The sequence below is a fragment of the Equus quagga genome, chromosome 14 (genome assembly GCF_021613505.1).
Source record: "Equus quagga isolate Etosha38 chromosome 14, UCLA_HA_Equagga_1.0, whole genome shotgun sequence".
Lineage (NCBI taxonomy): Eukaryota > Metazoa > Chordata > Mammalia > Perissodactyla > Equidae > Equus > Equus quagga.
This window is the reverse complement of record NC_060280.1, coordinates 66,641,614-66,669,603: the sequence shown is the minus strand read 5'-3', so window position 1 is coordinate 66,669,603 and position 27,990 is coordinate 66,641,614. Positions and strand designations below refer to the sequence as shown.

At 46.8% G+C, this 27,990-nt stretch overlaps 3 protein-coding genes across 3 annotated transcripts; 1 reads left to right on the top strand and 2 right to left on the bottom strand.

Moving 5' to 3' along the window:
* The first annotated feature begins 148 nt into the window (after positions 1 to 148).
* RPS25 (ribosomal protein S25) lies at positions 149 to 2,001 on the top strand. Its single transcript, XM_046685693.1, has 5 exons — positions 149 to 290; positions 528 to 623; positions 1,217 to 1,400; positions 1,772 to 1,870; positions 1,955 to 2,001. The coding sequence occupies exons 1-4, from the start codon at positions 288 to 290 to the stop codon at positions 1,864 to 1,866; spliced, it is 378 nt and encodes a 125-aa protein (XP_046541649.1). The 5' UTR covers positions 149 to 287; the 3' UTR covers positions 1,867 to 1,870; positions 1,955 to 2,001.
* On the bottom strand, positions 1,968 to 10,296 carry CENATAC (centrosomal AT-AC splicing factor). Its single transcript, XM_046685691.1, has 11 exons — positions 10,142 to 10,296; positions 9,834 to 9,997; positions 9,310 to 9,408; positions 5,318 to 5,384; positions 5,183 to 5,245; positions 4,792 to 4,856; positions 4,532 to 4,637; positions 3,512 to 3,542; positions 2,457 to 2,546; positions 2,251 to 2,383; positions 1,968 to 2,172 (listed from the first exon to the last, which is right to left on the bottom strand). Exons 1-11 carry the CDS (start codon positions 10,259 to 10,261, stop codon positions 2,100 to 2,102), a joined length of 1,011 nt encoding a protein of 336 aa, XP_046541647.1. The 5' UTR covers positions 10,262 to 10,296; the 3' UTR covers positions 1,968 to 2,099.
* Positions 10,297 to 18,443: 8,147 nt separating this feature from the next.
* On the bottom strand, positions 18,444 to 27,552 carry FOXR1 (forkhead box R1). The gene is made up of 6 exons (XM_046684977.1): positions 27,423 to 27,552; positions 20,847 to 20,921; positions 20,496 to 20,746; positions 20,026 to 20,252; positions 18,925 to 19,163; positions 18,444 to 18,472 (listed from the first exon to the last, which is right to left on the bottom strand). Exons 1-6 carry the CDS (start codon positions 27,481 to 27,483, stop codon positions 18,444 to 18,446), a joined length of 882 nt encoding a protein of 293 aa, XP_046540933.1. The 5' UTR covers positions 27,484 to 27,552.
* Between the last annotated feature and the right edge of the window lie 438 nt (positions 27,553 to 27,990).

The window sequence follows — 27,990 nt, the reverse complement described above, 5'->3', positions numbered from 1 at the left end:
CGCCAGGACGTAGCAACGCGTGGCAGCTTCGCAACTAGCGGCAGAGCCCAGCAAGGCGGCGCAGCGTCCCGCGTGTGCGGGTAGAGAGCCGGAGCCCACTGTCCCCAGCCGGTTTCCGGCTCCAGCGAGACCGCACTGCCTCCCAACTTCCATCGCGGGCTCCGCCCCTTACCCCGGAAGCACTCGCCGCGGGTGGAGGTTTCTGGGCTTGTTGGTGAGCGGCGCTTCCTTTTTGTCCGACATCTTAGCGAGGCTGCAGTGGTAATAGCTGCTGTCCGAGCTTCGCGATGGTGAGCCCGGGGGTCTGAAGCCGGCGCGGTTCCGAGAGCGGGGCGGTGCTAGGGCACATTTGAGGCGACATCGGACGGGAGGGCCCCCAGAACTGCGTGGCTGCATCTCGAGGCGGGCGAGGGTCTTGCTTCGCCCATGTGCTCCGGCATTCGGGTTTGCGGGGGTGAGGGGCGCAGTGGTAGGGAGAGCCTGGGGCCGCCTTATGACCTGGCTGCATTCCCGCTTTTCTTCTACAGCCGCCCAAGGACGACAAGAAGAAGAAAGATGCCGGAAAGTCGGCCAAGAAAGACAAAGACCCAGTGAACAAATCTGGGGGCAAAGCCAAAAAGAAGGTAGGAGTGAGTCCCCCCGTAAGAGGGAGAGTGGGGGCGCCGGTCCCATAGCGCTAGTAAAAGTGACGTGTACAGTAAATGGCTCGTAAGGTTGTGGGGTCTAGAGTTACATTATTAAAGCTTAAGCTCTCATCACGATTCGTTGTTACTGGTCTTTTCCTCATTTGAAGAATGGGTGGTACATATTACTTGGAAGTTAAAGAAGGTTGTATAAAGCATTTGTTCTGATGTCTGGCCACATGATGTTACTTTAATTAGTCCCTTGGGACTCAGCTCATATCCGAAAGTCTCAAAGATGTGTTGGGGTTTTCTCCCCCCAATCTAATTATCTTTGATGCTATTAACGGTAATCCTGATTTTTTAATCTTATTTTATATCGTGGCTTTCTAATTACCTGGATATATTTATTTGAATTTGCAGGGTTTCTGCAGATTCTGAATCTCATAGGTTTCTGCAGGCGAAGGAACGGAGCCACCCTCTCGGTTATAGCTCCTACAACCATGGAAGACATTTCTCTGATACAGGTTGTTTAGGAGAGAGAGCGCAATTCGTCTGGGAGCACTGACTTTTTTCCTTTTTGTTTTTGTGAGCAGAAGTGGTCCAAAGGCAAAGTTCGGGACAAGCTCAATAACCTAGTCTTGTTTGACAAAGCGACATATGACAAACTGTGTAAGGAAGTGCCCAACTATAAGCTTATAACCCCAGCTGTTGTCTCAGAGAGACTGAAGATTCGCGGTTCCCTGGCCAGGGCAGCCCTTCAGGAGCTCCTTAGTAAAGGTGAGGAGTGTTGTGCTGGTAGGCTGGTGCACGTTAAAATAGGCCTGACCATGTTAGCCTTCTTAAATGCTTTTATGGAATTCTAAAAAACAGGTGTAGGCTCACCAGTGGTCATTAGCAATATAATTCTAGTATGTTATCTTGAGGATAAAACCTAAAGCAGGGTTCTTGGCCATTTTTGTGCCGTAGGCCCCTATGGCAGTTTGGTGAAACCCAGGGATCCCTTATATTTCCAAATAAATAAAATACATACATAAAATTACAGAAGAAACCCAATTACACTGAAATATGGGTATTAAAATTCCAAAAGTGTTTATAAAAATAAGTATCTCATAGTACTGTTATGTGAAAACGTTTTCTTTTCTCCCTAGGACTTATTAAACTGGTTTCAAAGCACAGAGCTCAAGTAATTTATACCAGAAACACGAAAGGTGGAGATGCCCCAGCGGCTGGTGAAGATGCATGAACAGGTGAGCAAGAACCCAGGGGCTCATGGTGTATGCATCCCCTGAACAAGGCTCTGTAGTTCTGATTCTTCTTTATTTTTTTTGCAGGTCCCATCAGCTGTACATTTTGAAAAATAAAACTTTATTAAATCAAATAAGTGACTGTGTGTTTCCTGAGAAAGGTAATTTACAAAGGATAGTAGGTACAGGTTTGTTGACTTGGCTTTGAGCTCTGATGGTAGTTGAAAACATATCAGGAAATCATTAGCCTTTTTTCTTTATGTGACTGTTTGTTCCTTGCCGCAGCTTCAGTTTTGAATTGATGCCTGAAAGGAAATGGGTTAACAGGATAAAGGCGTAAGGTCTCCAAAAGGGTGGTGGGTAGGGGGCCGGACCCATACTACCTCGATTGCCAGCGGCGTCCGTTATTCCAGACCCGGCCAAAAGAGGGCAGCCACCCTGCACCGGTGCTAGAGCTGTGATCAAAGTTGGCCCCAACTCTGTCTGGGGGCAGTTTCTTCAGTTTCTGTTTTTCCTCTACAGATAAGTAAAGAGTTTTGAGTAGGAAGATTTAAGGAACCCACTGTCATTCTGGAGTTAGTTTACTTACTTTCTTTAAGAAATTCTTCATAGGAGGGTCCTATTTGTTGGTTCCCAGAGCTGTATTCCTCATCTTGGGCCATCCAGGGAGGTGTAGCACCTGAAAAAAGAAGACTCATCAAGTAGAAATTAAGGTACTTAAAAAATTTTTTAACCTTCAGTCTACTGTGAAACGTGCCTTTAAGCTCTTACTTAAGACCTAGAAATGTTCAAAAGCAAAACCCAGGAATCCTGGACCATGGGAAATGAAGGTCCTTGGCTAATTTAAAATAGCATATCTTACATGTGACGTGCTAGTATTTAATAGTTTTATGGAGGTGTGATTGACATACAACAAACTGCACACGTTTAAAGTGTACAATTTGAAACGTTTTGTGTGAAACCACCATAATCCAGATACTGAACATCAACCCCATGTATCCTCGTATCCCTTTATAATACTCTTCCTACACTTCCACATACCCCTTTCCAGCGCCAGGCAGCTACTGCTGGTGCTTTCTGTTGCTGTAGATTAGCTTGCATTTTCTGTAATTTTATATAAATGGAATATAGTGTATATATATATATATTTTGGTCTGGCTTTTAGCATTGTTTTGAGATTTTGTCTGTGTTGCATGTATCAGTAAGTTCCTTTGTTGTTTACTATTCCATTGTTCATTTGTTGAGGGACATTTGGATTGTTTCCGGTTTGAGGCTACTGCAAATAAAGCTGCTATGATGATTTGTGTCCAAGCCTTTGTGTGGACAGACTTTATTTTCTCTTGGAATGGCTGGATCCTAATGCTGGGTGTATGCTTAACTTTTCTTAAAATGCTGAACGGTCTTCCAAAGTGGTGGTTCCATTTTATATTCCCACCAGCAGTGTATGAGAGTTCCTCCACAAACATGGGCAGTGACCTTTAGCCATTCGGGTGAACATCTTTTGTATATGCCTTTGTTGAGTTTTGAGAGTTCCTCATATATTCATACAAGTCCTTCATCAGATAGTGCTTTATCTTAATCAACTTTATTCTTTTAAAAAGAAAAATTGCCTCTTAAAATTTGAGAAACTGCCGTGGGCCTTACCTGAGTGGATGTTACCAACTCCTGGTGTATCCTGTAGTTGGAAATGGGGGGAAAAATCCTAGATAAGAGCCAAGAGATGATAGGATACTCACAGCTAGACAAAGGGCAAACTTTACAGGAGGTGGATGGAACCATTGCCACAATGTTAATTCTGCACACGGACTGATGTTAAATCTTAGAGCACACTAAGTCATTGAAAGACAGTCTTGTCCTCAGGAGACTCATGATCTTAATACTGATCTCCAAAAACAGACTGCCTACTACGTGCCAGGTAAACAAAACCTTTCCTCACAGAGCATACAGATCATTGGGAAAGAGAACTCGGTATAAATTAAATCACATGCACAGCTCTACATGGTACTACATCCATTTATAACAGAGACAGCCTGTTCAGATAAGCCACCTGTGAAAAACTGACATTTGATCTAAGAGCTGAAGGAAAGTAAGTGTTGACTAGGTGATGAGGGAAGGAAAACGCATTATTAAAGGCAAAGGCAACAACATAAGACAAAAGTAGGGAGAAGTACAGTACAGCTGGACTATAGAATACAAGATTGCAGGTAATGTAATGATTTTCTGTGTTTGGGACAGGATCACAGGGAGAAAAATTGTTCCAAGGTGGAATAGAGGCCAACTTGTATTCAGGAGGTAAAGCAGACATACTCACTGACAGGATGTGGGAGACAGAAGAAGGGGATAAGGATCTGCATCTACAGTTAGTGGAAATACAGGAGTAGAGGGGGTAGATTCAGGTGCCTGTGGGATATCTATAATCTATATTGAGCTGGCCCTGGGTTCTGCAGAGGATGAGGTTTAGGAGTGACAGTGGGGGCAACAGGTGTGGAGAAGCTCACCGTGGAGGGTGAGGAAAGAGGTCTGAGAAGATGCTACTGTGGAACGGTGCAGCAAGAGGGAAAAGCCTGAGTTAAGACAGGAGCAGCCAGAATAGGTAGAAAAAACAGAGGTGGGTGCTGACTGACGGGGCCTTTTCCCCTTTCCGGGCTTCCTTATCCATTGTACCTGATGGCCAATGAATGTCAGAGGTTGTCCTGTTTCCATCCAGTCAAGCTCTGGGGCTGGTGGCAGGTCCAAGTACGAGGGCTGCTGTGAGATGGAAGCTACTTGGCTGAAAAAGACAAACAGCAGCCAGCTGGCAGACAAGGTCCTTGAGCCATGAGGACAGCAAACATGAGATTTGCTCTCATTTCACAGCCAAAAGGTTACAAAATGCTCTAAAACAGGTGTCAAACTCCCAGCAAGAAATTCCCAAATAATCTTACCTGTTTGTCCCTTTCCAGCTTCCAGGTGCCGAAGAGCCCTCTTCTGGGTCTGGCACTGCCTGAGGCTGAGTTTGATTCAGGAAAAATAAATGTGTCTAGGATGCTTAAGAGTCTGCCTGGCCATGCTCCCACCCTCCAGAAGGAAGCAAATTAGCATATGAAGGGTACTGCCCATCTTGCAAACTCTTCCCTTCCCTCCCTCCCAGCCCTTGCCCCATCTCCACTGACAAGGCCTGCCCCCTGGCTGACAGGTAAGGGAATTCAAGCCGAGCAGGTGAAGCATGGAGTCCATCAGTTCTCTTAGAAGAGCTGGTAGGTGAGATGCTGGACCTGAGAGAACCAGGGATCAGTGGATTTGGATACTGCTCTGGCTCCTCCGAGAGAAACCAACCTCTAACACAGACCGAACCACCTCCTGCCGGCTCTGCTCCACCTCGCGGATCTGAGCTGCCATCTGTGGGAGAGAGGCTGCTTAGCTACAAAGTCACGGGGGCTGGGTCCTTCAGAGGCCTTTCCTTTAACTTACCTCTTTGATCACCTCATCCTCTTTTTCCTCATAAGAATCCAAACCTTTCACCATGGATTTCTTGAATCTAAAAAGAAAAAGGGCAAGTCAGCCCAGAACCCCAGTCCCTGCCAGTTGTGAAAAGATCCTCAGTAGATAATTTTTTCTTTAAATTTTGAATAATTTCAAACTCACAGAAACAAAATAGTACAATGAACATCTGTGTACCTCTCACTCAGGTTCACTGTTAACGTTTTGCCATACTGGCTCCACTTCTCTTTTATGTACACATTTCCTTTGTGCCAAAACAAAAATGGGTTTTAGACATCATGAGACTTAACTCTAAGCATATATGTCCTGAGAACAGGAACAGTCTATGAAATCATGAAACCATTACCACACTTAAGAAAATCAATTACTCTTTTTGATGTTCAAATTATCCCATATTTGGCTAGTGAGAACTCCTTCAAACCAGCTCCTTTGTCCTCTCGACCATTCCATCAATCCGAGCATTTCCAGCGCAAGATATTCCAGACTCACCATGTACCTTCCCTGCTCCAAACCTGAAATCAATGATTTCTCCAGTGAAATCTGGTTCACTTTACTAGGAAGTATTATTTAGAAATAAAGAGCTGAGAGTTAGCAATGCTCTTACTGCTCCACAGGTGTCATGCTTCTAGCTCTTTCTGAGGAGAGAGCTCTTTTTCCTTAAATAAATAAATCATACTGCTACCTCCCCATTCAAATCTCTCCATTCCTTACTGGTACCTTCCTTCTGCCATAGTGAAAACCCTGGTTCCCAACAACATCAATATACTTGCAGTTGTTTTATCCTACAACACACACAAAAAGGCATCAGAATAATACCAATACCGCCATCATGACAACTAAGGAAAGCTCAAGATTTCTTTGCAGTTCTTTAGCCCTTAGAAAATATCCTTCTAAATGTATACAGTCAGAATTTTGTGTTCAGGGGCCAGCCCGGTAGCCAAGTAGTTAAGTTCGCATGCTCTGCTTCAGTGGCCTGGGGTTCACCAGTTCGGATCCTCGGCATGGACCTGCACACTGCATATCAAGCCATGCTGTGGTGGCATCCCACATAGAAGAACTAGAATGACCTACAACTAGGATGTACAGCTATGTACTGGGGCTTTGGGGAGAAAGGAAAAAGGAAGCGTGGCAACAGATGTTAGCTCGGGGCCAATCTCTCCTCACCAGAATTTTGTGTTCAAAAGTAATTTCAGAGCCAGCCCTGATGACCTAGTGGTTAAAGTTTGGTGCACTTCGCTTAGGCAGCCCAGGTTCACTTCCTGGGCATGGAACCACAACACTCATCTGTCAGAAGCCATGAGGTGGGGAACGGCCCCATGGCGCAGCGGTTAAGTGCGCACGTTCCACTTCGGTGGCCTGGGGTTCTCTGGTTTGGATCCCGGGTGCAGACATGGCACCGCTTGACAAGCCATGCTGTGGTAGGCATCCCACATATAAAGTAGAGGAAGATGGGCACGAATGTTAACTCAGGGCCAGTCTTCCTCAGCAAAAAGGAGGAGGTTTGGCGGTAGATTTAGCTCAGGGCTAATCTTCCTCAAAAAAAAAAAAAAGCAACCATGGGGTGGTGGCAGCTCACGTAGAAGAGCTAGAAGGACTTACAACTAGAATATACAACTAGGTACTTGGGCTTTGGGGAGGAAAAAAAAGAGAGGAAGACTGGCAATAGATGTTAGCTCAGGGCAATTCTTTCCCAGCAAAATAAAAGTTACTTCAATTCTTATTGTTTGTGGTTATTATCAGTTTTATATATAATTAAGATAATGTGTCTTTGCAATCAATTTTAGGATTTGTCTTGTGACCTAATTTTACTATGTAGAACACTTATGTAGAGAAATGGCTCTAGCACGGTGCCCTGGCAGCCCTGCACTTCTCCACACACGCAGAGCCTTGAACCGCAGCTTGTCAGTCTCGCCTCCTGCCCGTGTGATCCTCCCAGAACTTGCGAGGATGGGAGGCCTGAAAGGAGCTGCTATGAGGCCATCTCCCGCTTGCCTCCCTGTCTCCCCTGGGAGGCTGTCAGGAGAGTTTCTCATCAGCTCCCGGGTTCTGATGAGGAATGGGCTTTCTACGCCACCTCTCTCAGACGAGAGCTGCAGTCTACATTCGGCTCCCCAGCAAGAAGGTATCCCACAGCTCACACTGCAGTCATCCAGGCCTCTTGGTTTCAGTGTGGTCCTTTTTGGTGTGGGGTCAAGGACCTGGGAAGCTGGCACTTGAGCTTACTCTCTTTGCTGTCCATGTAAGTAATAAACTGTCTAAATCAGGGCCAGCCCCATGGCTGAGTGGTTAAGTTCGAGCACTCCACTTTGGTGACCCCAGGGTTTTGCTGGTTTGGATCCTGGGTGAGGACATGGCACCGCTCATTAGGCCACATTGAGGCGACACCCCACATACCACAACTAGAAGGACCCACAACTAAAAAATACAACTATGTACTTGAGGGATTTGGGGACAAAAAACCAGAAAAAAAAAAAAGATTGGCAACAGTTGTTAGCTCAGGTGCCAATCTTTAAAAAAAACAAAAACCAAACAACTGTCTAAATCTAAAAGTGGCTCATTTGATCTTTACCTGTCAGATCAGTCAAGCTTGGCTTTGCCTTGTCCTGTGTTTGTGAGCTTGAAATTTTTAAGATTAAAAGTCAAAACTCTATTTGGGGAGCTGGCCCGGTGGCACAGCAGTTAAGTGCACACATTCCACTTCTCGGCAGGCCAGGGTTCACGGGTTCCATTTCCAGGTGTGGACATGGCACCACTTGGCAAAAGCCATGCTGTGGTAGGCATCCCACATATAAAGTAGAGGAAGATGGGCATGGATGTTAGCTCAGGGCCAGTCTTCCTCAGCAAAAAGAGGAGGATTGGCAGTAGTTAGCTCAGGGCTAATCTTCTTCAAAAAAATAAAAATAAAAGTCAAAACTCTATTTAAATAAAAAGTTCAAACAGCCCATCCTCACAATTCTCAATCATAACCTTTTCTGCTCAACTATCCTTTTTTTTTTAAGATTTTATTTTTTTCCTTTTTCTGCCCAAAGCCCCCCAGTACACAGCTGTATATTCTTCGTTGTGGGTCCTTCTAGTTGTGGCATGTGGGACGCTGCCTCAGTGTGGTTTGATGAGCAGTGCCATGTCCGCGCCCAGGATTCGAACCAACGAAACACTGGGCCACCTGCAGCGGAGTGTGCAAACTTAACCACTCGGCCACGGGGCCAGCCCCCCAACTATCCTTTATTCATCCACCAAAAACCATATGTAGCTGGGACAGGGTGTGAGGAGTGCTTTTCGTCCTCAGATTCCTGTCTCCTCCCAGTCTGAACCACAAGTTTGAAGGCAAGTTGGTGGGATTTAGGCATTTCTTATCATTCCCTCATTATTCTCCACACTGAGTAGAAAGGACCATGAGTTTTTCTGTAACTTTGCCTCTGGGATCCCCTTCACACCTCATAATCTCAATACAGTCCCAGTAAAAGTGGTGACGTGAGGCAGCCTGCCCTCTTCCTGAGGCAGTCAGGGCTCACACCCTTTCTATGCTGACCAGCTTCCTGCACTTTAGTTTCTAAGGGTCCTCCAGAGGCCAGTTACAATAGAGTCTAAAACAATTAAAAGTGGGCACTGTGTGAGCACCAGTTTTTCGCACACTGCAAACAGCCTCTTCTATTCCTAAAGGACCTTAGTATTCTCTGTGCCACGCATTTAAGTAGTTGATTACAGTCAACTTTTACTATATACTGCTCTCTATTTGGTAAATGCACCGTAAATCCCATCCCCCAACTAGATTATAAACCTGTCAAGGACTCTGTCATACTTTTGTGTCCAATATAGTGCCTAGAATAACGGGGGCTATGAAGACAATAGATCCTTATGAAGTCCTTACTGAACTTTCCAATTAATAGAGGAAGCTCCAGTGCCTCCCACAGATCCAGAGGATGCACCCCCTGCTACTTCATCTTTCGTAACCAGTGACTTACCGTGCGTAATCTTGGGGCGAGATGAGAAACTTCTCTTTCATCTGGAGCTCGGCCTTGTTCTCCCACCAGAATCTGTTGGTTGCTTTCTTGTGCTCTGGGCTGAAAGAGGAGAGGATGAGTAATCTCAATGACAGATTATAGAATATTACTCAGATATCTAGGCATTAGATAAGTAATGCAAACTGACATCTGGGTTTCTGCCTCTGGACAAGGCTAGAGGAGGAATATTCGTACTAGTCTCTTCCTGATCTCCAGTCTCCCTCTTTCAATAAAAATGTGAGAGTCTGAGAGGAGGGGATGGGAGTAGCCTTGAGCCAGCTGGCTTTCCAGCCGGACCACCAACACTCCCGGGACCATGGCAGCCATAAGTCCTCTACCCCTCAAGGCTGGCAAAGCCTATAAGGTGGCTCAATCCATCCACCCCGATCAAATCACAAAAGCATTCCTCCTCTTACCCACCCTAAACCCTCCCTCCCACGTATGTATGCAAATATGCTGGATGAAGCTCCCAAAGCGGCTGTCACCTGGCCAGGTGCTCCAGCAGCCCCCCGTGCAGCACGGTCAGGTTTCCGTGGCTCAGGTGTTTCCGCACCTCACAGCTGCAGCACAGGCACCAGCAGCACCGCTCGTGCTCGGGCACGTAACGCTCCACCTGAGCCGCGCGGACGGCCTTGCGGGCGGCCTCCACCTGCGGCGGAGAGGGGGTAACCGGGCAGAGGCCAAGTAGGACCCGGAGCAGGACCCCCAAATCCCACCCCCTCGGGCCCTCACCGCAGTGCCCGCATCCCCGCTCCCAGGCCGCCCGCAGCCCACTCCGGCCTCCCGTCCGCACCTGGGGCAGCAGCCGCTCCAAAGCCACCTTCAGCTGCCGCTGGTGCTTGCGACTGTAGACGTGTCCGCGACCGCAGAAGAAGGTCTGGCGGCACAAACCGCAGCGCTCCGCCGGCGCCATCGGCCCAGCTCTGGGTAACCGGACGCGCAGCCTGTACTTTGCCATCCGGTGACCCCTGACCCTTCTGGGGCGGGGCGGGGCGAGCCCAGCGGCCCCTAGCGGCGGGCAGGCGCCACTGCAAACCCTTCTGCGGCTGCGCGGGGCCTTCCCCTGGCTCCCTTGCTGCTTGCAAACCCGGCCAGTCATCGGTAACCCTGATAAACTCTGTTTAGCCAGAAAAAAAATGGTGCAGCTGCGGAGGAAACAGCGCACGCAATAGTTAGGTGTAACTGCAGGACCACAAACCACACACATGCTGGGGCATTGACAAGGACCCTATTAGACAATGTAACGAATCATAACTAGCATTTAGAGTGCTCACTCCGTGTCCAGAGCTTTACATTAACTATGTCACTTAATCTTCACAATTACCCAATATAGTATACTATTATCATTGGCACTTTGTTTTTTAAAGATTGGCATCTGAGCTAACATCTGTTGCCAATCTTTTTTTTTTCTTCTTCTTCTCCCCAAAGCGCCCCAGTACATAGTTGTATATTCTAGTTGTAGGTCCTTCTGGTTGTGGCATGTGGGCCGCCGCTTCAGCGTGGCCTGATGAGTGGTGCCATGTCCGCGCCCAGGATCCGAACCGTGAAACCCTGGGCCGCCTAAGTGGAGGGCATGAATTTAGCCACTCGCCCACAGGGTGGCTCATATTATAGGTATTTTACAGGCTGGAAAACTGAGGCAGGGAGGAGGCAGTAACCTTGTGGACGGTTGCACAGATGTTAAGCAGTAGAGGCAGCACCTTGGGCCCCGTGATCTTCAGTACCAGCAGGCTGCGGAGAACGCAAGCTGGAGGTGGCCATAATCTAAGATGTAATCACAATCATACCCCCACTGGGGTCTTCTGAGCATTGCTCCTGTAAAGCTGTAAAGGGGAAGCTATAAAGGGTGCAAAATCATTGCCCAGGGTTAGCAACTTCTCACAGAATCAGCAGCTTCCCTGTCAGTCCTGCTTCCCTAAGCCCTAGGGCCTAAGGTGAACTGCTTCCTTACAGGGCTGAAATCTCCAGGCTGTGATCTCCGCTCTAGAGCTCCCCCATAAAAGCCTGGGGCCTAGCCCAGACCTTATTTATGGATGAGCAGGCAGAGCTGGCACAGAGTCCTGAACTTCCCTTAGATTTCTTGCCAGTACTGGTACACTAACTTGGATGGCTACGACGTCTGTAGGTGTATACACAGTCAACTGTACATAATCCAGGCTCAGAAAGTAGCCAGACTTCCCTTCAGATCTTGATTTGCTGTGGGAGCTTCCCCTTAAACCCAAGCCTCTGTCAGATGTGATCCATTTTGATGACCCTTGCAACAGTCAATTCCTTGACCTCCCATTATTCCCTTAGCAGGGTCAAGCCTAGACCTTGTCCACCCAAAATTTTTCCTTCTCTGAACCCAAACTCTGATGTTCTACTCTGACCAGCCTCTTCCACCCTCCGTGTGGCCTTACCTTCTGTCTCGTCTTTAACTACAGGGAGCACTCCATTCCTGAAGATGACTACTCTTATTCATTTTCTCAGAAAATTATTCAGCATCTGCTAGCTGCCAGATGCTTTGTTCTAGGCCAGTGGTTTTCAAAGTGTGGCCTCCAGGTGAGCAGCATCAGCATCTGGGAGCTTGTTAGAAATGCAAATTCTTGAGCCCCACTCTAGACCTACTGAATGGGAAACTCTGGTATGGGGCCCAGCAATCTGTGGTTTAATGAGCTCTTCAGGTGTTTCTGATGCTTAATTAAGTTTGAGGATCACTGGTCTAGGTCTTAGGTCCTCTTGGCTTCACTTTACCCGCTTGATCCCAGGAATATTTCCACCACACTCTCACGGCAACCTGTTATATCACTTGACCTTCTAAGACCTCTCATTTTGTCAAACCCCAACTGTGGATCAACCCAGCCATCTGTTCCCCTCATTTGTTTCAAAGCTGCTTAGAGTAGTCTACACTATCTGCTTTCACTCCTACTAACTTCTTAGTCCTCTGCAGTTTCTCTAAAGTTCTCACCACCAAGTATTCATTCAGCTGCCATCTGAACTTGTGTGAAATGGAATTCAACATCCGCCTCTTCAGAATATCCCCTATTTTCATCCTCCCAGGGAATGATACCCGCAACCTAAAGCCTGGAGTTTTGGGGTGATTTACTTTTGACATTCCCTTTTACTCAGTCCCCATATCCACCCTGCACAAGTTGTTTCCTTGAATTTCTGTGATATTTAACGTCTGTTCTCCATCTTTTATACTCAAAACATACCTTATTTTAATTCCCTTCCTCTTTTGCTTGGATTCATGTAAACTCTTTCTAACTAGGTTTCCAAGTGTCTGGTCTATTTCAGCTCCATTTATCCTCCAGACTATGGTCTTAAGAAAGTCTCTAAAATGACTTTCCTGATTAATTTAATGCCTCTAAATTGCCTTCAGGAAAACTCTAAACTTGCCAGCATGACTTTCAAAGTCTTTTACAACATGATTCCCACCTTCCTCTTCATCTTGTTTCCCACCGCTCCCCTCCTCCTTCCCTGACCTCCTCCAGGCAATATTCCAGCAGTCCTATTGCACCTGCGCATTCTAGTATCTCCAGCCCTTGGTTTCCTCTGCCTGGAATTCACTTCTTTCTAACTCTGCCTGGTAAATTCTTTCTATTATATAAGGCTCTGAAATATGAACTCGATTGGAATTTCCATGAGGCTGGTAACTTTGGCACATGGTAAGCTCTCAATCCATTCGTAAGCTCTCACATCAATTCATTATTGAATTAATGAAATATCACCCCGTTTGTGAAGCCTTCCAAAGTTGTTGCTGCAGAATTAATTTCTCGATTCCAAGGTCCTTTGCTCATCCTGTCGCCATTTTTGTTTAGTAGTCAGTTGAAAAGCTCCTCAAGTGCAGGGGCTGTGTCTTGTTCGTGCCTGGCCCCCTAGAACTAGCATAAAGTGGTCTTCTATGCATTTTGGCAAATTAAATTAAAACCATCAAAACTCCCTGGAAAGTTAGGGTGCCCTTGGGGTGGGAATTTGTGCCAGGAAGGAGCCTAGGAAGCATACAGCTAATGGCCTGCTAATTAATAGTATCATACCACAAAACAGCCTAATGGGAGTTTTATTTATTTAAAAATTGTAAAAGGTAATTTCTTGTTAAAAAAAAAACTAGAGGCTATAAATAAAAAATGATTGTCCTCCATATCTTGTTACCCCCCAATCCTCAAAGATGACTATTGCTGTTTGATAGCTATATTCTTCAAGCTGTTTTCTATGCTTAGACAACATATTTATATATATGAAGAATAATTTTTGTCACATTTGGAATCATACTGAACATACTATTCTGCTACTGGGCTTTTTTACCCAAAAAAAATCTGTTGTGGGTATCTTTCTATGTCAGTACATACAGCATGATTTAAATACTATCTATATCCCAATGACTGTCGAATGTATTTTCATCTTTAGCTCAAACTTATCTTCTCAACTCCGGACTTATAACAATTATCTACTTGGCATAACCACCCTGATGCCTCACAGATTCTAAACACAGAACTGCTCCAGCCTGCTGGTCCTACAGGCTTCCTTTCCTCCCCGTTCACCCAACTGCTCAAACCAGAAGCCTCAGCCATCTTTTCTCCTCCTTCATCCAATCAGTCCTGTTCACTTGTTGATTCTACCTCCAAGATACATCATCAGATTGGTCTGCTTCTCCCCATCTCTTCTGCCACTGCCACTATGCCTCTCCCTCTGGACAACTGCAATCACCTCCTAACAGTCCTGCCTGCTTCCACATCTGCCCCGCTACAAGCCATTTTCAATGAGTGGCTAAGCATGATTAAAAAAATAAAATCAGGTTATGTCAGTTACTTCAATTACTTTTCACTATACTTGAAAAAAAAACCCAAATCCCTTATCATAGCCTAGAAAGGCCTGTGTGGTCTAGTCCCTGCCTCCCTCCCCACCTCCCCTGGGATCGCCCTCCCCTTGCTTACTGCATTCTGTCCTCCACGGCCTTACCACCATTCTCTCAATAGGCCAAGCTGAGGAGGTTCCCTACCTCCTAGGCTTTGTCCATTCTGTTCCTTCTACTAGAATAATTTTCCTTCCCATTCTTCAGCCTGGACACCCATTATACAGGTCTCAGTTAACATGTCTTTCTCAGAAAGGCCTTCTCTGACCCTCTCTCCAATCTAAGTACCCATGTTATTTTCCCTCACAATAACCTAAACTTACCTTGTTAATATTTATTATCATTGTACACTATTAGTGTGTCTGTTTAGTATCTGTCTTTCCATCTAGACTGAAAACTCTGTGGGGCAGGAACCCTTTTGGGTTTCACTCTACCCCTAGCACCTGGCACAGGGCCTGGCATATTGAAAACTCAAAGCAAATAATTGCTGAATGAGCAAAAAAGAGGATGTGAGGGTAGGAGTATCATATTCTATTGGAGGGCAAAATGCGCAAAGGTGGATTTTTCTCAGGGTCCCTTTTTCCACAAAGGCTATATTGTTTTGTTCTTTCCTTCTGACCTGTTGCCTTTTGGGATTCGCTTGCAACTTAAACCAGACAGCAACAAGAATGTGGACAGGGATAAGGATGCGCACAAAGTGCAGATGAGGTGAACAAGTTGAGGCCAAATCAGATGAAATCAGAGCTTAGGATTCAGGACCATCTCCTTCTTCCTGGGTGCTGGATAGACCAGGGTGGGAGCAGAGGGGGCTCTGGCTGCAGAGAGTCCTGGGTGGGCCCAGAGTGAATGACACTAATGACCTGGTCCCTCCCCCGACTCCTCTAGTAGATGTCACATAACAATTAGCATCCAGACAGTCCGGGAGGAGAAAATCAGCACAAAGCACCTCCAGGTGGATTAGGGAAAGGCAGTTCTCAACTTGCTTCCACGGGGCATCTGCACGTGTCTGTCTGTCTTTTCCTTGGCAGTAGTCACTTCTTCTTCCCATCCCATCCCTGCCCCTGCCCACCTCCCCAGCCTCCACCTCTGCCTCCGGGGAGCATCAGCAGCTCCCCGACAGAGCAGGGCTGCCTTTGAGCACTTCTGGAGGAGTACTAGCTTTTGTTTTCCAGACCTAGAAAAAAGACCCAGTGCTAATGTCTCCTGTGAGAAGTCTTCCCCAGCCCTTCCAGACAGAGCTAATTGCTCTCTTCTCTGTGCTTCTAGAGAATATGAAACCTGCCAGTTAGAGAAGTTACTAGTGACAATCCACAGCAAACAGTGCCTTCTCACTACCTAACAGGCCTCATGCTAGGCTCTGGGGGTTTGGACATGAATGTGACTTATTCCGTTAGATTGTCCTCACTGGTTGCCAGTGTCGCTGTGGGTGAGGGCCTCTGGGACAGGGACTACATTTTATACATTGCTTGGTTCATTGGTTCTCTACTCCATCAGCCCTAACACCCGAGGAATAGAGCAAATATTTTGTAACACTGTCTTTACTACTCTGAAACGAACCTTAACTGATAAAATAACCTACCCACCCATGTAATTTTAAAAAGAGCAATATAATGCGCTAATATAACAGAAAAGTAAAGGGAGAGAAGTTTAAAATAAAATGTATTTCAACAGATAAACTATACTTGAGAACATAACAGAAATTTCCACATACTTATAATGAATAGCTTAGGTTTGAGATGATATTCAAATAACTATTAAATATTTTTTCTTTATATTGGCTACCTTGAAATAGCTAAATATTTGTTTCTACATGAGAATCCCTGTGAGTACAACAGATACACGCACCAAGGGACACAGGCATGTGGTATTGGTGACTTAAATACCAGAGCAGCTTTGCTGTCAGTGAAGTGATTTTCCGAAATGGCAAACAACTCTTGGTAAACTTCCAAACCAAAAAAAGTAGTCTTCTTTCATTTTATATAAGAGTTCATTCCCGGAAAACTCAGTGTATATTAAAATGATGCAACAAATACTTTCTGCTTAGGTATAAAACCAAGTTAGGCTCTTGGCTCAGCTCATTATGAATGGCCTGAGGTATGAGGGTCAACTCTTCCAGGTGAGAGATTGCCTCCTGCACTGAGGACATCTGACACTCCTGGGCCTGACTTCCGATGCCCATATCACCCTCAAATCCTTGCAACAACCATAGTGTCCCCTAGGCTCAGTGAGAGCCCCAGTTTAGCACTGCTAAGTTTCTGGTGCCCTTTTGGGAAGGCAGGCACAAACTGCAGCCAGTAGAGCAGAGGTGGTGGCCGTGATGGAGCGGTGACCAGGGTGGAATTTTGTGTCTGTTACTGAAATGTGCAAATCAAGCAAATGAACTGGGGCCTTTCTTCAAGGTAGAGATTTGGGTCTGGTAGAGCATGGGTCGTGCTTTTCAGGAATTCCACATTTCAGAGACCAGGGAGGAGGCAGTGGAATTTCAATGAGACAGACTGCAAGGGATTAAGGGGAAATAAGTGGACAGGAAATGAAGGTTCCTCCTCAAAGATAATGACCATCACACTCAAAGACAAGAGAATCACAGTACCTACTCCTTACAGTGGCTGTATGGAGGAAATCTGCACATGCAGGTATGATGACGTCCAGCCCAATAGTAAGCACTCCATGTTAACATGCCCCACACAGGACTATGCACTTTGCATTGTCCTATCTAGTTCTCATATCAAATCTGTGTGTACTTCTATGATCCCTGTTTTGCATACAAAAGAAACTGAATTTAGAAATGTTAAGAAAACTTGTAGTGAAGATACAGTCATGGAGGACAAGATTTCTACTGAAAGGGGACAGAGCTGGGAGTCAAAGATTGAAAAAAGCATCACTAGGAACAGTAAGATCCAGGCTACCACTATGTCAAGTGCTAAAAGTAGATCCAGGCCATTATTCGCCCACCATCCTCCTGGAACAGGGACATTCCTAACTAGATGTCACAATAAACCATAAAACAGCTACCATTTATTTAGCTTCCACTATGAACCAGGTTCAGTATGAGGCACTCTCCACTCGTTTTCTACTCTGGTACTAAGAAAGAGGCATCATTAACTCATTTTCCTGATCAGGACATTCAAGCTTAAAGAGAAAGTGCCTGCCTGAGGTAGGTTCCTCTGGAACGAGGACGCAGGAGCAGTGGGAAGCAGCCATGTCAGAGCTGACAGCCTGGAGCTCTACGAGACAGGGAGGAAAGATGAAGCGAGACTACCTCAACCCCAACTGCAGAGACCTGGGAGCCCCTCAAGACTCAAGTACCACTCACTGCCACCTCCAGAGAGGAGGGATGCCCAGTCTCCTGGAGGTGGGGGGGCTGGTGTCTGAGGGTAGAGCCATGTTTCTGCGCAGGCCTGTTGGGGTGAGGCAACAGCAGAACAGGGAATGAGAATGGTCATCTCAGCCCCATGGGAAATCCAGTATTCTCTTGCAAAACTGTCTCAATGTCTATGGTATCCTGACACAGCTTCCAACCTCATTCCTTTCTTACTTATCCCCCAGGCTTCTCCCTCTTCCCCTCAAACCTGAGGCCGGCAGCTGGCCCTGCCCTGGACACAGTCTCCTGCAACCAGGAAAGCCACAGCAGCCCAGCTGGGATCTGCAGCCTCTAAGGACTCTGGCTTCTGCTGGAGGTATGGTGGAGACAAACAGCACAGGGAAGGGCCATGCAAATCGGGTCAGAGGTCCCATCCCTCACCCCCAATGGTTAAATGGGAGAAATGAGACTTGAGCCTGATGACTCCCTCTCTCAGGAAATTCCTTCCTCCTGCCTTTCTCACCGTTCCTCATGGCCTCCTATGAGGGTCTGTCTTTCTTACAACTGCCCAACAAATGAGGTGTTTCCCTAGACTTCTCTTCACTGTCCCCAACTGATTACATCCACTCCCATGACGGGGTGGTGCTTCCTTGGGCCTTTTGCAGGGTTGCTACAAACTGGCATCTCCCAAAACTATCTTCATGACCCAGAAAAGTGGGAATTACTCCAGGATCCTGAGGAGTTGAGTATTTTCTTCCTTTGCAGGAAGAAGAGTATGGGCCCCCTTTGCTGCACAGTAGGCAACTGTGCCATTGCCTCTGGAGCATGTCAGCTCTGAGGCCATCCCATTTCCAACCTCAGAGCTGACCACCTCCACCCCACTCCCATCCTCAGAGACCACACACACACAAGGCTGCTGCAGGTAACTTTAATAAGGCACGGGCTGACTCTGGCTTCTTGGACTTAAAGGTCAAAGAGGAAGGGCATCACATCTGGAAGAGAAGAGGAGAGTCAAAGGAATCTATCTGCCCTTTGCAGCTGCTGTTCCCTAAGCCTGGAAGCTCACTCACGGCAGATGATCTACTTCTCCTCCCCTCCCAAGGCCCAAATGACACCTGGTCTCCAGCAAAAGAAAAAGCCCCCTTTGCACATAACCTCTCATACCATGCTTCTCACGTTGTACGGTCACCATTTCCCTAGGCTGCTGGGCTGTGAGTAGGGCCGATGGCACCTCAGTTGTTTCTCCATCAACTCCCTGTTCCTCAGGTCCCATGCGTGTGTGTGGGGGGTCCCACGTCAGCAGGCACCACCCCAGGGGTCTCGGATGACTGCTATCCTCTCCCCGTCCTACAGAAGGTGTCCCCCACGGTGTGACCCAGGCTCCTTCCTTGCACACTCAGGATCTTCAGGTCCCCTCAGCCCCACACGTGACAGGGCCTCACACCTGGCTGGCTCATGCACCGCTGGATACTTTCCAGCCGAGTAGAGGCCAAGGCACGGGCCTCCTCTGCAAAGCGGCGGTGTCCCTCCTCAGTCAACTTCCAGAGGCAGGATCGAGGCCGTGTGCTGGCCCCACCCTGCATGCTGACCGGCACTTTCTCAAAGCTGTCTCGGAAACAGAGATTGTGACGGACAGTATTCTTCCAGCCTTCCGGAGCCGTCCGAAAAAAGGGGAAATGTTGTCTGTGGACAGGGAGGAACGGTAAGGAAAGGCATGATTTCTTTGGGAGATGCCCTACCCTTGAGAATGTTCTCCCCCAGGGGCTAGGAGCCTCAGCCCTTCTCTCAAGGTGGAGAATGGCAAGCTGGCCTAGAACTGCCTTGCAGACTGAGCACGTGACAAAACCTCCAGCTGGTGCATTGCTTGTGCAAACCCTCATCTTTTAAACCCAGTTTACTGCCCCCATTCCCAGGCTCATTTTCCTCCCTCCCTCTGGGGGCTCAGGACTTTGACTTGCAACAGGAACAGAAGAGCAATCAGGCCAACCAACCCCTGTACGAGGAATCCTGGTCAAGGACGGACACCACTTGAGGATACATATTCTGAGACGCTTCTGAGAAACTCTCTCATACTCATATGTACATCACTATCAAAGCTAAATGTAAGCCCCTTCTCAACTGGGCTCCTCTGGTCCCTGGGGGCACAGGGAGCTGTGCCAGGCAGGACGATCCAAGGGGAAAGCATGTGAGAAACTGTTGGGGAAACCAGATTCTATACTGGATAGTCTTGAGAGGGAAGGGGGAAGAATTGATGACCCAGGAGAATTTGTGTTTTAAGGAACTAAGACATAAAAAGGTTGGGTTGCTTAGATGTGAAAGGGGGTGAGGGCAGACATCTGCCTGTACACGTGATGCGTAGACACATATTGGGGGACAACCTAGAACCAGTGCCTGGGCAAGGAGAACTGGGAATACACTTATCCTCTCAGACCCAGATGGGGGAACCGAGGCAGCAGCCCAGGGCCTGGGGCAGACTGGAAGGTATCAGACCAAGGGCCCTGACCCCCTCCCTTCCCCCTCCTCAGAGGGCCCCCCCGGCACATACCGAGTGAAACTGTAGATCTGTTGCACGTTGAGGCCACAGGGGGAACTGTTTCTTAATGCCAGTGCAATTAGATGGAAGTAATTGAGAGGGGGCCGGGACCAGAGCCTCCCCTCCTGGCTGTTGGCTTGCCGAAGCCTCCGACTCTGGAGGGGGGCCCTTTTGTGAGGGGACGGGAGAGCCACAGAGGAGCTGTCATCCTGGTCCTCAGCCTCCTCCTCTTCTGTGAGCTAAAGGAGCACAGAGTAGGAACTGGTCCTGACTCTACGGCCTCTACTCCAGGGGTGCAACTGGCAGGAAGGGGTAGTGGTCTAGGGCCACCATCTGGGCTTCTCCCCAACACAAGGGCACAGTGAATTTCTGAACCCATTAACCCTTTGTTATTCCTAAGAAAACAGAACTCTCTGGTGTATCATCCCTGTGCCCACCCTGCCTACAGCCCAAGTCTGGCCCACAACCCCAGAAATCCCTACCTCCCAGTTGCTGGAGGAAGAGGCAAACCGTTTCCAAGCGGGAGACTGCTCGCTGGAGGAAGGCGGCAGCGACTCCACCACTGTGGCCTCTGAGAAGTTGGCAAAGTCTTCTTCTTTTCGAGGTGACTGAGGGGAGGGGAGTGTGTTTGTCAGATCCTCTTCCTTACTAGGTTCTGGGACCTCCAGCTTTCCAGGGGGTAACACGATGTTGGGGTTTACCCACATCCACAGGTTGGGCTCAAAATCTGGACCTGCGAAGACACAAAGGCATTGTGTGCCATAGCTCAATGGCTTTAGATGTCCAGCCCAGGCCACAGGGCCACATCAGAGAACTCATGCCCCTCTACTCACCATCTTTATCAGGGTTGGGTTTTTTTTCCAGAGGTAGTTTTAGTTGCGGAATTATTCGGAGTCTATATCTGGCAACTGGCAAAAGGAAAGACAGACAAGGGTCAAAACATCCCAGGATTTCCAATGTGGTCCCAGGATCCTGGGCCTAGAAGCTTCTCTTGAGAGATGGCTGTGGGTCCTGCCTGGGGAAGTATGACACCATATTCTACTGGTTTTCTCCTTACCTCTCTGACCTTCCCTTTCTCCTCTGCATTCCTCTCGCTCCACAAGTACTGTCCCTGAATGACCTCATGAATGTCTGTGGCTTCAGTAAACCACCCATAAACTTAGGGCTTCCCAGTCTTTACCTCCAGCCCAGACTTCTCTGCTCGCCCTTAAGTAGAACTGCCTATGAGATGTCTTTACTTGGATTAACCCACAGTCACTTGGAACAACGTTTCTTTTTTTTTTTTTTGAGGAAGACTAGCCCTGAGCTAACTACTGCCAGTCCTCCTCTTTTTTGCTGAGAAAGCCTGGCCCTGAGCTAATATCCGTGCCCATCTTCCTCTACTTTTTATATGTGGGACGCCTACCACAGCATGGCTGCCAAGCAGTGCCATGTCCGCACCCAGGATCCGAACCGGTGAACCCCGGGCCGCTGAGAAGCGGAACATGCGAACTTAACCGCTGCACCACCGGGCCGGCCCCAACATTTCTAAAACTAAACTCCATCTTCCTGCTCTTTCTCCTGGATTCCTTGTCTCAGCAAGTGGCACCACCACCTAACCAGTTGTTCAGGCCAGAAACTTGGAAATCATTCTTGACTCTTCTCTTTCCGGTACAGCCACACCCAATCAGTCACCAAGTGCTATCACCCTAGTCCAAGCCACAACCTGAATGGTCTGTTTATGTCTATTCTTTAACTTATCATATAGCAGTTTGGGTGTCCTTCCTAAAATGTTAATCCAATCTTGTCACCCTTCTCTGTAAAACTGATGGGTTTCCATTGCCCTTGGGCCGAACCTAAATTCCTTGAGACAGTCTTCAAGGCCCTGGCTCCCATCAGTGTTAAGTCATTCCTCCCAGGCTCTCCACTCATCTCCAACAGACCACACTTGATCCTAGGCCTTCTCACAAGCTGTTTCCTTTGCCAGAAACACTCTTCCTTCTTCCTGCCTGCCTAGTTAATTGCTACTGACCCATCAGGTCTCTGTTTAAACATCTTCCTAAAGCAGGCATTCTCTGACCACCTGTCCGAACACTCCCATTGCACACATTTTATTGTAATTACTTGCTTAAAGTCTATTTGCAGGTCTGTCTTGTTCACCACCTGGCACATGGGAGGAGCTCAACTTAACTGGATGAATGAATGCATAGTGGGCTAAGAGTCAATCAGGTATAAGAGTTATCTGCTTGGCACTACTCGCTCCTTGGGGTTAAGGGGAACTATTTCTGTCCCCCTCATTGTTCCCACGAGTGTCATCATATTACACATGAATCTAGGTTTTTGTCTGGAAAATGATGATATACTTATTGAAGAGCTCAGTAATCAGAAAGGATGGCCATTACATCACCAGCGTTCAATATAGTATTCAAAAAAGAAAAAAGGAGCAAGAGATACAAAGTTGCAAAGAAAAAGGCAAAACTCATTATTTACACAAAAAAATAATTAACCATACAAAATCTATATACAAATTATTAGAACCAGTAAGAGTCCAGGAAGTTTGCTAGATATAAGAGCAACACACTAAGCAGTATGGTTCCTCTATATCAGCATTAAGAAACCGGAAAATAAATATTTTTTAAAAAAGGTACTGTTCACAATACCAACCAAAATTATAAAGTACCTAGGAGTTAACCCAATAAAGAATGGACTAGACCTTTATGGGCAAAAGATGTAATCACTATTTAAGGACATAAAAGAAGATCTGAATAAACAAAGACATATAACATTATAAAGATGCCAATTACTCTCAAGTTAATCTATACATTTTATGCAGATATTTTACTACATAAAAATTTAAAAGTTCTGGGGCTGGCCCCGTGGCCGAGTGGTTAAGTTCGCGCGCTCCGCTGCAGGCGGCCCAGTGTTTCGTTGGTTCGAATCCTGGGCGCGGACATGGCACTGCTCATCAAACCACGCTGAGGCAGCGTCCCACATGCCACAACTAGAAGGACCCACAACGAAGAATATACAACTATGTACTGGGGGGCTTTGGGGAGAAAAAGGAAAAAATAAAGTGTTAAAAAAAAAAAAAAGAAAGACTCTATTAAAAAAAAAAAAATTTAAAAGTTCTGCAAAGTAAAACATCACAAGGGGAAAAAAATCAATAGACAATAAACCAGAAAAAAATTTTAACTCATAAAGTTCTCATTTTAAGAGATAGACAGCTCCTACAAATCAATAAGTCAAAGGCTAACACCAGTCTATAAACGGGCAAAAGATATGAATCAGTACCCGCAAGGAAGGGACACCTGACTAACAAGATGCTGAGCCTTACTAGGATCAAGAACACAAGAGAATAATAAGGTGACACTTTACATCTAACAAGATACATAAAACTGACAAGGATTTTAAACTGACAAGAATTATAAAACTGAAAGAATTATAAAACTGACAAGAATTATAAAAACAGATAATACCAAGTATTGGCAAAGATGCAGGGAAATAGAATCCTTTATCACACTGAGATCTGAATAGCAACTGGTGCTGCCATCACAAAGAATAATCAGGCAGGACCATAATTTACTACACCTTACTGTCTCCTCCTGAGCATGTATATTCAAGTTAATATCCGAACTTATATCCTAATCATTGTTACTGTCATCCCCCAAACTCTGGGTCACTCCCCCTCATTTAGAGTTTAGCTCCTGGGTCCTGTCACTAACACTATGAAGGCAGCACCTGAGGGTTACTGTAAAAATTCAGTAAGATTACCTTTTGACCTTGTTATGAAAAGAAGTTAGTCTTGTCAATTTGCTGTTTTCCTGTTTAACCTGAGGGGTAACTGCAGGGCTCACACAGACTGACCACCTTGTTTTACAGATGAAAGACAATGCCTTCAAGGATCACCGGATAACCGGCCCCCAGGTGTGCCCAGAAGTCAGATTGCCCAGGGGCTTACAGGGAGTGAAAGAAACAGGATTACCCCTTGGTTTCTGAACTCCTCCTGCCACACCCCCTAGGTCTATAAAACTTCCAGCTTTCTTCTCTTATTAAGGTGGATTTGAGAGAACCCATGCTCCGGCCTTCTTATCTTGGCCAACTTGAATAAACCTTTCTCCACCTCCAAGCACAGGTGTCTCAGTGTTTGGCTTACTGCATCAGCTGCAAACTTGAGAATTAAGAGATTCAGGAGCAACTACTCCTGCCTTAAATCTTGGCTAGTTCAATAGATACATCGATGACTCTCCTAATAACCCAGGTTATCAGGTTCCTGAACCCTTCTCCAAAGCCTTTGCCTTCCATCCTACTTTAAACAGTCTTTTTCACTGTCCTAACCTAAAGCAGTAACTGCAACGTCTCCATTTTGTGCTCTCCAATCTCTCTCACTTTTGCACCACATAAAAACGCCTCACCTCCCATCTTTCCAGCTAAGCCCCCCTCAACCCCAACTCTCCTTTGATGCCACCAATATCACCAATCCATTGATCTATGGCTTTGGAGCACCTGCTTGGTAGAGTTGGATTTGCTCAGGGTTGTGGTTTGGCCAAGAGCAAGTGGTCCAAAGCCCAGGAGGGTCAAAGGCCTTGACGGTGGATAAAGGAGAGTGAGCGTGTCTGACCAGGGAATTCCATGTTAGTTAAAGAAGAGGACATCCAGTGAGTGAGAGCAGTGAAAAGGTGACAGGATCAACAGACTGGTGATCTCAGTGGGATCAAAGGATAGCACCTGTCTGTCTCCTTTTCTCCCTCTCTGGAGCCTTCTCAAGGACAATGTTCCAACAAGCCTCTCCTCTCTTTCCTGTGTTTAATTTTTTTGTCATTCTCATCAGCATTCAAACATGCTGTTAATTCCCTCATCTTATTAAAAACACCAACTTCTTTTGCCCCATTTTCTGTGCCAGGCCACTACTGCATATTTTTGCCTTCCTTTGATGCAGAACTTAATGGAAGAATTGTCTATACTTTGTCTCCACTTCCCCTCCTTCCACTCTGAAACCCTTCCCAACCAGGCTTTTGCCTCCACCACTCCACCAAAACCACTATTATCTACTTTGCTAAATCTAATTGTCAGTCCACCTCTTACGTGACTTCTCAGCAGCACTCCTCTCGCCTGACCACTCCCTTCCTCAGAACACTTTATTCACTTGGTTTCCAGGAGAACACAATCTCTTAGTTTTGATGCTCAATGCTCACTTCCTCAGTTTTTGCTGGTTCTCTCTCTTCTAATCTCTTTACAATGGACTGCCCCCAGGGCTCATCCTTAGTCCTCTGTCTTCTCTATTCTCACTTCTTAAATGCCATCTATATACCAAAGACTGGTGAAATTTATATCTGTAGTCCACACCGCACTCCAGATTTATATATCCACTTGCTTACTCAACATTTCTGCTTGCACATCTAAAAAGTGTCTCAAACTCAACGTGTCCAGAACAGAATTCCTGATCTTCCTCCCTAAATTTGTCCTACCAGAAGCTTCCCCCTTCTCAGTAACAAGGCAACTCCCTCCTCCCACTTGATCAAAAACTTCAGAGGAGTCATCTTCTAATCTCTCTTATACCACACATCCAATCCATCAGCAAATCCAGCTACTTCTACTTTCTCACTGTGCTCTGTTACCACCCTGGAGGCCCACTCGACTATCATCTCTTGTCTGGAGTGTAAGTAGCCTCCTAACCAGTCTCTTGGCTTCCAGGCTCCTAGTCTCTCTACATTCACAATGTACCCTCAACACAGCATCCACAGTGATCTTTTCACAATTAGATCATGCAGGATTGGCCCCATAATTTGCAGGGCCCAGCGCAAAATGAAAATGTGGGGCTCTTGGTTCAAAAGTCATTAAAATTCTCAAGAAAGTGACAGTAGAGCATTAAACCAAGTATAGGCACCCCATGCAACTGCAGAGGTTATGAAGCTGGTGATCACGTCACTCCTCTGCTCAACACCTTTTAACCACACCTTCTTACTCTTGAAGTCAACCCCAACATCCTTAACGTGGATCTTCCTGATCTCTGCTCCACACCCTCTGAACTCTCCTCTTTATTTACTTTAATTCAGCCTCACTGGCTTCTTTATTGTTTCTCAGAAACTCCAGGGAAATATTCCTTCCTCAGGGCTTTTGCACTGGCTATTTCTTCTGCCTGGGAAATTTTTCTCCTAAATATCCTCTTGGCTCACTATCTCACCTCCTTCATTCAACTCTCTGCTCAAATATATGTTCCCAAAGAAGCCCAACCTGATGACCCCACTTAAAAAACTATAGCTGCCACCACCTCCCCCCACATTCCTGAACCCTCTGTGTCCTTTTTCTCTCATCTCAGTTATCATCTTATAATATACCATATATACTTTTTATGTGGGTTGTCTGTCGGCCCCAGTAGAATGTAAGCTCCATGAAGCCTTGTCTGTTTTGTTCATGATGTATCACAAGTGTCTAGAACAGTGCCTGGCAAATTGGAGGTGCTAAATAATTATTTCTCAAATCAATGAACATACAGGAATGTTCATCAGCATTACTTATGGTGACAAAGAGCTGGAGGCAATCTAGGTCCCCAATAGCAAGAATTAAAATGCCAAGGAAGTATATCCAGATGATAGAATATTATACAGCAGTCAGAAATGATGAACCGGATCAGCATTTAGCAACCAAAATAGCTCTCAAAAACAACGTGAGTAGGGAAAAAAGCAATGAACATTATGTAAATTAAAGTCACCTAGAAAAACGAAATAATGCTAAATAGTTTTCAAAGTTACACATAGCTAAAGACATTAAATCGATCAGGGTAAATATATGGGAGTGTGGGAGGTGATGGAAGTGGGGGTGGGGGTTGAAAGGGAAAAAGCAGTTAAGCCAAGTACCTGGCCAAACAGATGGCAATGATGTACCATGAATGTGGGTGATCACCTCAACTCTCTGCACTTGAGGTCCAAAGAAAAATATTTTTTAAAGGCAACGACAGTCAACCATCCATTCAGCAAATACTGAGCACCTCCGGAGGTCAAATAATGTATTAAGAGGTGGGGATAAGCCCCGAACAAAACTAATAATTAAACTTTTTAAAAATGAGTAAAATATGTAGCGTGCCAAATGGCGACAGGCGCCATGGAGAAAAGGCGGAGAAGAGGCCTAGAAAGTTCTAGGACGGCACCGGGCGGCGGAGTGGTGAGGAAGGCCACCGGGTGGGGCAGGACCGCTGCCCTGCGGGGGCGTTCAGTCAGACGGGGGCCCAATTGCCTTCGGCGAAGTGGGGGAGGGGGAGGGGGCTCCCGGACTCAGCAGAGGGGGCGCGGGACCCCGAAACTCTACGCTGTCGGACCCAGCGCGCTCGGGGAGCGGGCAGCGGGGAGGCTGGGGGCCGACTGGCCTGGGCGCTCCCGCGAGCCCCCCACCCGGGCACGCCCCTCCCCCCCCCGCCCCCATCCCCCAGGACTCACGGTTCTGCTCGGCTAAGGGCAGGTGCGCTGTGGTGAAGGCCAGGAAGCACTCGTTCCCCATGTCCCAGTCCCACAGTCCCGGGACCTGGCCATGGAGGCTGGCCCAGAAGTCGAGGTGTCGGAGTTTCAGGTCCACCTTTAGGGAGAGGAGAGCCCGGCAGCGGGTGGGAGAGTCGGAGACACTGAGGCTGAGGCCTCGGAGCACGTCCTCAAATCCCCGGGGCTGATTGACTTAGCTGGAGCCCGCTCAGGTGTGGAGACTCCCTATTTGACGCCTTTAATCCCCTCTGGCCTCGACTGAGCACTCTAGACGACGACGACGTCTTTCCTCAAGCCCCTTCCTGCGCTTTCATTTTGAGGTTTGGGGACCTTGGGGGTCCAGAAGGGGGTATCCCAGCTCCTGTTCCCCCTCTGCATTTGCACAAAGCTCTTATTTTATTTAGCAAATTGGTCTACCATTTAAGAATGATCCCGTGAGAGTATTAATAGCTACTTTCTAGAAGTTCTGATAGATTTTATGGTTTATCTAGGACCGCGTCTGTGGTACGTGGTGGGATAGGATTGAAGG

Coding starts and splice junctions, on each gene's coding strand:
- RPS25 (XM_046685693.1), top strand. Junction 624..1,216: donor GGGGCAAAGCCAAAAAGAAG/GTAGGAGTGAGT, acceptor TTTTGTGAGCAG/AAGTGGTCCAAAGGCAAAGT. Junction 1,401..1,771: donor TCAGGAGCTCCTTAGTAAAG/GTGAGGAGTGTT, acceptor TTTTCTCCCTAG/GACTTATTAAACTGGTTTCA.
- CENATAC (XM_046685691.1), bottom strand. CDS start 10,261: ATGGCGCCGGCGGAGCGCTGCGGTTTGTGCCGCCAGACCTTCTTCTGC. Junction 5,385..9,309: donor TCGCCCCAAGATTACGCACG/GTAAGTCACTGG, acceptor TTTTCTTTTTAG/ATTCAAGAAATCCATGGTGA. Junction 2,173..2,250: donor GGACGCCGCTGGCAATCGAG/GTAGTATGGGTC, acceptor ATTTCCTTTCAG/GCATCAATTCAAAACTGAAG.
- FOXR1 (XM_046684977.1), bottom strand. CDS start 27,483: ATGGGGAACGAGTGCTTCCTGGCCTTCACCACAGCGCACCTGCCCTTA. Junction 20,253..20,495: donor CTTCCTCCAGCAACTGGGAG/GTAGGGATTTCT, acceptor GTGCTCCTTTAG/CTCACAGAAGAGGAGGAGGC. Junction 18,473..18,924: donor GCGGTGCATGAGCCAGCCAG/GTGTGAGGCCCT, acceptor CTTCTCTTCCAG/ATGTGATGCCCTTCCTCTTT.